The sequence below is a fragment of the Pyxicephalus adspersus genome, chromosome 1 (genome assembly GCF_032062135.1).
Source record: "Pyxicephalus adspersus chromosome 1, UCB_Pads_2.0, whole genome shotgun sequence".
In the NCBI taxonomy this organism is placed as follows: Eukaryota; Metazoa; Chordata; class Amphibia; order Anura; family Pyxicephalidae; genus Pyxicephalus; species Pyxicephalus adspersus.
In genome coordinates, this window is record NC_092858.1 from 130,234,407 (window position 1) to 130,245,304 (window position 10,898).

The 10,898-nt window shown below is 37.6% G+C and overlaps 1 protein-coding gene across 1 annotated transcript in view; it reads right to left on the reverse strand.

Annotated features, from left to right (window-relative positions):
* Positions 1-1,802: 1,802 nt before the first annotated feature.
* Positions 1,803-10,898, reverse strand: part of SHROOM2 (shroom family member 2) — a gene marked incomplete at its 5' end in the record, with an annotated part of 66,409 nt that continues 57,313 nt past the window's right edge. The window contains 3 exon segments of the mRNA XM_072414830.1: positions 1,803-2,786; positions 3,647-3,681; positions 8,978-9,228. Of these exon segments, the coding sequence (XP_072270931.1) occupies positions 2,520-2,786; positions 3,647-3,681; positions 8,978-9,228 (553 nt within the window).

Consider the following 10,898-nt stretch of genomic DNA (forward strand, 5'->3'; position numbering starts at 1 on the left):
GCTTGACCCATCAAACCTGGATGTGGTATTTAAATACACACAAACTGCCTTGACTACATCAGATTAAAGGCAATTTTAGGGTGAAGTGAGTTGGGACAAAGTGACAGAAACACAACAGGCACTTTTTATAATTTTTTCCCCCAGTCAATTCCTCTGAAATTCGCTGACAGATGGTTGCACCTCTATACAGGTCTCCTAATAAAACAATGACTCACACTGCCATCTAGTGGCCAATCATCAACATTGCACAGCTGTCACAATAGGAGATGAATAGGAAAGAAAATGTTATGAGTGAATTGACAAGGGAATAATTTATAAAAAAAAAAATGCAATGTCTTTAATCAAGTGAAAATGTGATACCACTTTAAAAATTCCTAATCCTATTTCATTATTAGAATTACAGCTAATTAGGAAGCATACTATTTTTTCCTAATTAAACCCTGTCACAGTGACTGGTGCAACCGTACTTTTTATACCATTGTGTCTCCACAAGTGTAACCCAGCCTTAACAATTTTTAACATGGGGGAACCCTAGAAATAACTTTCAGGTTTCAGGGAAACCCTAACATTATTACTACTACTACTACTATTACTATTACTATTATGCACAACTCACAGTACTTTAGTGTGGTGGTTAATGGGAAGAATGCCTCTTACATTGCTGGCTATTGGTAAGAATGTCACCCTTACAGATCAAAAAGATCATTGGTGTCATTGGTAACATAGAGGCACAAATTGCTGATTGCTCAAGGAACCCCTAGTAACTTCTGGGGGAGCCCTGGTTAAGAAACACTGGTGAACCCAATTGCCTAGACTTATGTTTGTGATTTGAATAAAGAGAGTATCAATGTCAGTCCACAAATGAAAAACGCAGCACTAACCTTGAAGTAACATCATATCACATTGGCCTACATTTCTACCTGGTTTATGCAATTTTTTTGTATATAATGTAAATAATAGCATTCAGTTCACTAGGTAATGCCGAACAGCAGCAAAACATTTGCATAAATAGATATCCAAATAGATACTGTACTAACAACCTCTATTTCCATAATACTATCTTGACTTGTATTTGTAAAAGCATAAACAGGGCTGTGTAGTCCAAATAGCACAAACAAGATTTAGGCTATGTACGCACATCAGGGTCTTCTCAGGCTAGAATCTGACATGGCTAGAAATTTTGCCCAATGTTGTCTATGAATCCTTCCTGACCTATCCACGAACAACAGAGGACCACAATAGAAGTGAAGGGAGGAGAAAACAGCTGGGTGCTGCTCACTGGTTCCCTCCCTTCTCCATACAACAAAACTGTATGTACAGAACTCATTTATTCATCTTTCAGTCTTTTTTGCTGGGAATGATCATAAAAGATTGTTTCCAATGACAATACGCAGGCTTAGACTTGGTGCCCTTAGTAAGCACTCAGTTAAAGAATTGGTCTGACACAGCCTTTTTCTCCCTAGCAATAAAGGTGTTTGGACATTTGTAAAGTGGGGTATGGCTGTTACTCAGCTCTGCCAGAATTGGGCACTGAGGCATGAAAGAAGGAAGCAACATTTTTGTAAAGGAATTTCAAAGCAAGCACCCTGACAAAACATAACATTGACAATATTACACAAATAGAGAAATAAAGATCTTAAAATTCTGAAAGACCTCATCTGGGTTTTACTATATATACTGTACATCCACATATCCATTTAATGTGAATCACATCTATTACTGGTATTTTTTGGAGGATCTGCAGTAAAAACACAGAAAAATGCTTTCCGTTTTTTTTTTAAATGAAAGCCTGCCAAAAGCAATGCACTGAAAAGTGTTTTTATTTCAAAATATTTTCAAAATAACTGACATTTAGGAATGTGATGTTTTTGTTGTGTTTTAAATCATGGAGCCTTGAGAATTTCTTTAAACTGTTTTTCCTCTCTTGAATGTTTTTTTCTCTCTTGCTTCATGAAATCAAATTTATGCAGACTTCATAAGTTTTCTGTTGTTTATTTTTTTTGTCCAGGAGAAACTGAGACAACAGCAGATTTTTAACAATAAAACCTCTTTATAACTGTGGTGGGATGGGGTCAGAAAAGGAAAATGAGACAGCAAAAAAAAAAAAAAATGATTTCCTTAGCTATTCATTCTGCCAGGGTTATAGAAAACAAGTTTGCAGAAGTTTAAATCTGTGGTCACGTGATTCAGCGTTGTGCTGTAGGATACCCTACAAGAATGGAACATAATGTGACGCAAACAAGAATGCTGGCTACATGCAGGATACTGTAACAGAATTCACTATATGGATTTTAAATTGTACATTTCAATCTGCATTTCTAACAGAAACACCTATGGATCTAAAATAAAGTCCATGAACAGTCCGACAAAATAAAAACAAATTAAATATACTTAATTCAATCAGCTCAAAAATTATTGCTAGTAACGTGTGTTTCCATTCTGTGTAACACAGTCACATGTGGAATGAGGAAATGTGCGGTATAGGCCGGCCAGAAGTCCAGCTTTGGCGCTGCCATTTGTTATTTAACACGTTCCGCGGTGAGACTATCAGTTAGGCATTTGAGTTGTTCTTCTCCTAACTTTATTTTGTCTTCCAGTTCTCGTTGTTCGAGGATGAGTGCAGATTTCATCTTCACAAAGTGCTCGTAGTCTGCAAGGTTCTCCTCGTTAAGATAGTTTGCCAAGATTTCGAAAACAGTGCGCTCACGGCGGTCTAGATTTTCTTTTAGTTCTTTTGCATCTTCATGTTGTCTTGTCAGCAGCTTCCTCTTGTCAACCAGTGTCCGCTATGAAAGTGAAAAACACATTGAAACTGATTAGCAGCATGGCAAAACAGGCCAAGGAATAAAATAAACCCACTATGATAAAACATTGCAATTCGGTATAGGTTAAAAAAAGAACAAAGCAATGGATGTTTGCCATACTGAACACGTTTTTTCTGTAGCAAAAAAAAAAAAGTGTAACGCCATGGGCCAGCCAGAGCTTTTCTTTTTGTTTTGAATGGAGTGGATCATATATCAGAACCTCTTGGGTTTTTAGCATACAGGCTTTATAGGATAAAGCATTGATCTAGCACAGCTACATTTCGTGATCCACCAGAACTGCAACATGGGACAGCTAGCTGCTGTTCTTGGCTCCAACAGAAGAAGCTGTAGGTGGGTCGCAGCCCCTGTATTGTGATTCAAATTTTAAGTGGGAACCCAAAAACAGCCAGGTGGTTACTGAGAAGTGCCAGGTGGTGCACCTTGCTAAAAGGGGCTGGGGAGAACACTGTATTTAGGTCCCCCCTAACCTTTAAAGTAGATTCAGATTGCTTGATATAAAATGTCACACTGCTTTATCTACAAAATAATTCCCATATTGTAAGGCATAGCTATGTGTTGTAACCCATTGAAGCCAGATCTGTTTGGTAGCTTACAATAATTATATGTACTGTATGACAATATGTTATCTTAGAATTATAAGACTCTACCACTCCCATTTAACATATTATTAAATACAGAGCTAATCTAACCATACACTGGCACCTGAGCCAATTCTTGTGAACATACCTGTTCTTACGAGTAAACATGTTTACTCTGATCATGGAGCTTAAAAAGTGCTCTTTCAGGTTTTATACTGATGTGTTTGCATTGTCAGTGCTCACCATAGACGTGTTTCTCAGACCTGTCTTCAAGTCTCCTGTACAGTACAAAGTTTTTCAGGTCATGTCTTATCCACAAGCCAAGTAATTACTGCTTTGGTGATGCAGTTAAGTTTCTTGGATAGAAATCCACAAAACATGAACCACTGAAAGCTCTTTAGAACAGGTTTGTGAACCACGGTTGTATGAAAATTATTCACAAAATTCTTTGGGAGACTTTATGGTTTTTGCTGTAACCTCATGCCCCATCCACCAAGTGGATGTATGGAGGAGTGATGTCTGCATTACTGCTTACATTAGAGTGAGAGCGGAGAAGCTGTTCATGTACTTGTACAAAAAAATCGATTAGGTAGACATGAATGACTGTACAGAGAATAGAACTGTCTATGGCAATTAATATGTAATCTAATGTTCTTTCACTTTGCACTTTGTTTTGTGATTGCAGGAATGTACGAACAACAACTTGAAGGGAGTAAGAGGTATATAGAGGATAAATCTCTCCAGCAGAGATACAAGCAGAAATAAAACCCTAACATGAATTTTAATACAACCCCATTCCATCCAAAATAAAACTAACTCTAATAAGACCATTAAGCAATAAGCTCTTCTTACTGTACTTCCCCTAAAATACTGAAGGGAACTCCGCCACTTAATCTGAGCCGCGCCTCAAGCCATCTGGATTTACAGCAGCAATTTCTACTGTCCCATGGAACTCAAGGGTTCCTTTAGAGGTTGATAGTGGCTGTGGCAACGTGATTTCCTATTTAATGGAGCCTGCATAGATTACTAACCAATGCCATATGGCAGAGCTGCATGAAACCGAGTCTTTGGGATGTCTATAGAGGGGCTTTCTGGCCACATATGGGGCAAATTTGTCCCACAGAGGCCCAATGATTTGCAACAGGATTCCTCAACACCAGAAAATTATTTTACGGGTTCCTTTGGGGTAAAAAGATTGAGAAAGGCTTTTTTTTAGATTATTACTCTGCTTACATAGTAATGTAAACATTGAGTGGACAATGGGTAACTTACCCATTTCTCTTCTTCCCTCTTACTGAGGAATTGAAAGGATCTGTAAGTAACATCACTGGACCAGCCATAAAACTTTAGGTCCTACTTTAGTAATTGCATAAAGAGCAAACAAAAACCTACTTTCTGCCCATAGCCGTCTACTGATATCAGCTTTGCCTAATCAGGGACTTGACCTGTACCAGACCGGCTTTTTGGGCTTAGTTTACATGGACAGTTGGGAGCAAATAGAATATTGCAGTTGTTAGGCAGATGCTTTAATGTAAGGGGCAGCTAACTGCCCAACGAAATGCCTATTGTTTTTTTGTACAAGCATGGTCGTGGTGAATGCTTAGTAGCTGACAAGCCACCTGGGAGCCGAATGGAGACAGTCCAAGTCAACATTAGCCTAAATGATAAAACTTATTGTTGTTTTAATTACAACTGTTGATGTATGTTGGGACAAGTCATGTATTTACACAGATTTGTAAAGGTTACTAAAGTTACTAGTACAAGCATTCCTGCCAGGTGCTTTTTTGGTAGTGCCAGAGGAGGGATTATCATTCTTTTTACTTTTCTATTTCTCAGTAATACACATTGGGGTATTTAAAGCAAGCAGATTCACCTCATTCACTTTGCAATTTGGAGATACACTTTATTAGGTGACAGTCGGGTATTCCTTTATTAAACCAACACCACTATGATTAATAAAAAACATTATTTTTCCTTATATGAGTGGACAATGGGTAATGTAGCCATTTCTCTTTGCTGAAGGTATACATTAAAAGAAAGGTAAAAGCATGCAAAAAGCTTTCAGGTGTTATTTTCTGGGATGTGAATGTAAAATTCTCTCTTTAGTTCGTTCAGTGTATGGTATTGGAATGAGTTGTGTGTTAACAAGATGCCAACAGGCCAGTGCCAAGGTCAATATATGTGAAGAACAGTGTGCCATAAGAAACAAGATAGGTAAGCAATAGGTTGCCCATAGAAAAATATTAATTTACAGTTTGGTTAGCCAAATGTTTGCTTTTCTATTTTTGGATATGTGTGCCCATTAAACACCCTGTTCCTTTAAATAGTGCACAGATACAGAAACTAGTTACAAAGAACAATGAAATGGAAATGCTTTCTGCAGTGCTACATTTTAGTAGTAGATTTCCATCAACCTTTGCCACTTTAGGCAGCCCATCTAAAAGTGAACACCATGTGTTAAATAAGCTGGTCTGGCCAGTATTTTGTTCCTGGGATGATAACCAAGACAGACCATGGATTATGCATGAAGGAAAAGCCCACACATGCAAAACAGCCTGGCTTTCATCTGTTTCACTAAATGCATTTCCCAGATTTTCTTTATTATATTCAAGAACAATTGCCATACACAGCATAGAAAGCTATGCTTTATGCAGCATAATAAATCATCAAATAAAGTACATGGGCCTTATTTAGTATAATGGTACAAATGGAATTCTAGAGGTTCTTTACCATTTGCTGGTCCTGAACTAGTGAAGACAACCAAGTGTATGTTATATGCTCTTAACCAAAACCAGTTTCTATCTATATCATAAAATGAAACACACATTTTTTATGTTTTGGATGAAGTAATTTACTCTCCAAAGTTTGCTAAGGAAACATACCTGTAGCATTTAATGTAAAATTGCTTGAAAACAAATGTGCATGTACATACTGGCTCATGTGTCTACCAAGTATATGCATGTAAATGTCCTTGTGGTACAATACCAGCAGGACGCTGGAAACCCCATGGCTCCTCTGTTGATCTGTTCAAGGTGCCTTACTCAGGTCATGGGTTTTCCTCTATTTCCCTCTGTGCCCAGCATAACCCTCTTTACAGAAGGTGCCGTGCATAATGCTACATAGATTGATCTACTTTCTTTGAGGCACACCCTGCATCTTCCCTTCTATACCACTTACCTTTGCTTTCTATCCTCCCTACTAGCAGAAGGTAAAAAGCACTAAGGAAGGTGGTCCTTGGAGGTTTAAAACAAAAAGACAAGTTTAATGGATTTAGGTTTAGCTCAGAAAGGCCCTCAAGAATGAAAAAAAAATGGCTCTTGCAACCAGTTACTCCATATGCATGTTGTGCATCTAAACACAGAGATTATTACATAGTTACATATAAATAAATAAATAAACACATCCCAGATAAAAAACCCCATGGACATAGTTGATCCAGAGGAAGGCAATCGGATGTTCCCTGGATCAACAGTCACTGTTATCTTTACTTTAAATCCTTAATACCCAGTTATATTTTGTGCTTCTAGAAAAACATCCAGCTTTTTCTTAAAGCAATCTATAGTAGTTGCTGAAACTACTTCCTCAGGGAGCTGATTCCACATTTTCACAGACCTTATAGTAAAGAATCCCTTCCTTATCCGGAGATTAAACTTCTTTTCCTCCAGACGCAAAGAGTGCCCTCTTGTTCTTTGTTATGATCTCAAAGTGAATAATGGGAAAGAGAGTTCTCTATATGGACCATTTATATATTTTTAGAGGGTGATCATATCCCTCCTTAAACGTCTCTTCTCAAGGGAGAATAGATTGAGTTCAGCTAATCTCTCCTCATAGCCGAGTTCCTCCATTCCTATTCACATTATATTTCATTAATGTTAGTATGTTTATAGTGCTACATTATGGCTGATGTGTAGCCACACCACTGAGCCATTCTCTGATGTTGTGTGATATTTCAAATGTCCTAACAATGTACTAATATTTGTCCAAGTGACCAGAAAACTCCAAACTTTATCAAACTTAACAGTGAATGAATCATTCCTCCATAATAGAAAGTTAAGCCAACATTTTGTTCTTAATTAAAACTGCACTTCAGGAAACTTAAAAAGCACCTAATTCATCTAAAAAATGAGCAATGGAAAGTCTAGCTTGTGATTTCTATTAAAGCTAGAGCTTCATTTTTCATCTCGCCCAGTATATTTTTGGCATAAGGTATAAAATGTGATCCCATAATTTAATACAAATTTATTGCTGCTGAATACCCAGTATTCAAACATGGATGTGAAACTAAATATACTAAATATAAACCTGGAAAAGTTTTAAAAGGAATTTCAAGAAAAATGAAAACATCTTGAAAAGTTCTTTTTTTTTGTATGCCACAAATTAGTTTAAATATTTTAACTGGTATTGAATATCTGCTGGCTTCCTCAACAGCACTTGCAACATCCTCAGCGTGTAATCTATTTTATGTATAGCTTAAAGTGAACTTCCAGGCAAAATAATTTTTTTTTTTAATTGTACTTTATGTACTCCTCCCCCACATCCCATGACCCAACAAGCATACGAGGATGCTTAGGCACATGATAGTACTAAACCGTCCTCCTTTCGGTTAATTTCTTCTATATGTTTAATAAGTGCATGGATAGTGTTATTGGCCACTAAGAGCCGCCTAAAAACTATAGATGAATATATGAAAAGGAGACTGCAGCTCCATCTGCTGGTTGGTTGGAAGGTAAAATTTGCTATATTTTTTTTATTTTTGACCTCAAGAAAGAAGAAAAATTAGCTTCATTTTTTTTTTTTTTTTACAAAAAAAATGGCCAGATACAAACTTTGGCTCTCCAGATAATTGGATCAAGTAACCAAAATAATCAATCAATCAATAAATATACCCCCCCCCCCTTCCCAATTGCCCTGGATCCTGAGGGACTAGCTCAGTTTTACAACAAACTTCCAGCTTCCCAGAATTCTGAGCAGTGCCTTGGCACTGTGAAGAATGAGTAAAAGGCGTTGATCTCTGGCTTGACAGATATAGTTAAATCCTGGCAGAAGAAGGTGGAAGAGGAGGGATAGAACAGTGGTATGGGACATGGACTTCAGCGTGAGGTTATTCTCCCCAATGTTCAGCACAATTAAGTAACATCCCATTTTCAGCAGGCAGAATCAACATATCTTCTGTGTCCCAAGGTTTTCCTCTTTCTGCACTGTCCCTTTTATGTTTTCTTTGCTCTCCATTCATGGCTGGTGCACCCCCACCCCCCCTCAGCGGGGTCCTTCTCCTCCAGCCGTGGACCACCAGACTGAAGTATGGAAATCGTATTTTGCTTCTGACAGAAAATGTTATAAAGTTTTCTGACATTTGGCCTGATTTATTAAAGCTCCCAACAGCTGGAGACAATGCACTCATAAGTGAACCTGGGCGATCCAGCAAAACTGGAATGGATTTGGTCCAGGATTAAAAACATTTGCTAAGAAATTGCAAATGATGTTTAAGTAATCCATTCCAGGTTTGTTGGATCATCTAGGTTCACTGATGAAAATTTATACTTTCCAGCTTCGGAGAGCTTTATTAAATCGGGCCCATTGCATTGCCCATTGAAATGATCTTGTCCCTTTGATTATCTGCTAATCTTACACAGATAAAATGACATTTGCTTACCTTTTTCTCACATAAGTTGTGGTCTGGCTCTTCCTCAGAACTCTCCTCGATGGGCTGCTGCTCTTGCATATCTTTCATTTTAATAAGAAGCTCCGCTTTGGGTGCGGAAGTGCTGTAATATGTAGAACTGGTGGTCAAAGAGATTCCAGCAGCTGTATTCTGGTCCTCTTTTCTGTAGGAAAATGTAATATGCCATTATAAAATGAATCCTATACTATGTGGATAATATTTCTTATTATTAATAATCAGCTGTAATGCAGAGAAATAATTAAATGGTAACAATTAAATGCAAATAAAAGCTGGACCCTTGCATAAAAGGAGCATCTGCTTTATTTCTGTGACACACATCTGTTACAACATACACTTTTTAAACATTCTTTAGTTTATTGCAGAGTTTAAGTTTTAGACCATATTACAATCTTCCAAAACTTCCATTGCTAAAGACATAACAGGAAAAAAACAGAATCTCTTCAAAATGCATCCATATGGCAACATGCCTCCATTTTTAAGCAAAGAGCTGTAGAATGAGCAGCACAAATTCATTTTATTAGAAAGCAGCCACAGCAGAAAAACTCTCTCCATTGCCAGCTGCTAAACAGAAGAACCCATGTGTGGAAGCAGTGGCTTCTCTGCAGAGATCTTCCCTGCACCATGTAGTAAGCAAACCTATGCCTCTAGTTATGGTAAGCACTGTCTCAGCTTTGGGTATAGTGGACTATTGCAGAGACAGCACTGCTATAGGAGAGGATCCTTCTATGCACCACACTGGCAGGGGTATAGGATTCTCATCCAGGACCTTAGCTATTTTGTAAAATAATTAGGTGTCACATTCACAACACACCACATGGGTACTGTGGTGCACTGCAATACAAGAGCATTGAGGTGCCATTAAAAATGAACGGCACCATAACGCACACACCATATATTATCACACACTGCAGTAATGTGCACAATTACTAAGCACATGTGTTACCAAGCACATTTGCTGTTGGAACCTGGAACTTAATTGACTGATTGATGTAAACAGAACTTAGCTGGACTTTAAACTGAGTGCTAGCACTAGTGATACTCATAATTATTATATGGAATAAGGTTATCAAAAGTAACACTTTTTTTAGCAGTTTTTCACCACTGTAAGGTTATCTGTGCTATAGCAAGGACTCTCACATAGCTAATCACGTGCATATACCTAAATCTGAATACTTCTTTTTTTATTGCTTACAACAGTCATACATAAATATAATTGGTGGTTATTATTATACTTATATAATTATTATTATTATACTACATATAAAGGGTACAGATTCACATCAGTTCTCAGGAGGAGACTCGCCTAGACAAACCAGATTTTCAACTCAGTAATAAAGTATTGCAAACTAAGTTTATATAAATTGTTATAAATACCACAGTGTGGTTTATAAGAGCTACCAAACCTACTAGACCAGTTTCACCAACAAAGAGCTTGGTGTCATCCTGATATCATCTATACCAACAAACAATTCTGGTAAAATACATCAACTGTACGTTCTTCTCTTTACTATTATAAACAAGATGAACCACGTGAATGTCAAGTTTTACACCTATTTTCTTTCTTTATAATCAGAATACTTTTTTTTCAGCCATCATTATTGTAACCATTCACATATTTGGCTAATACAGAAGTGCTAAAGGAAGTCAGTTCTTTAGGGCTTGTGCACACCACAGTGTGCACTCATATGCCACAATGCATGGGTGCTCAACCTTTTCGGTCTAGCGGACCAATAAAGACACGGGCTCCCACATGAGCGAGGAGCCGGGTGTAACTCAAAGGGGGAGAAACCTCCCTGAGAGTGACATAATTAC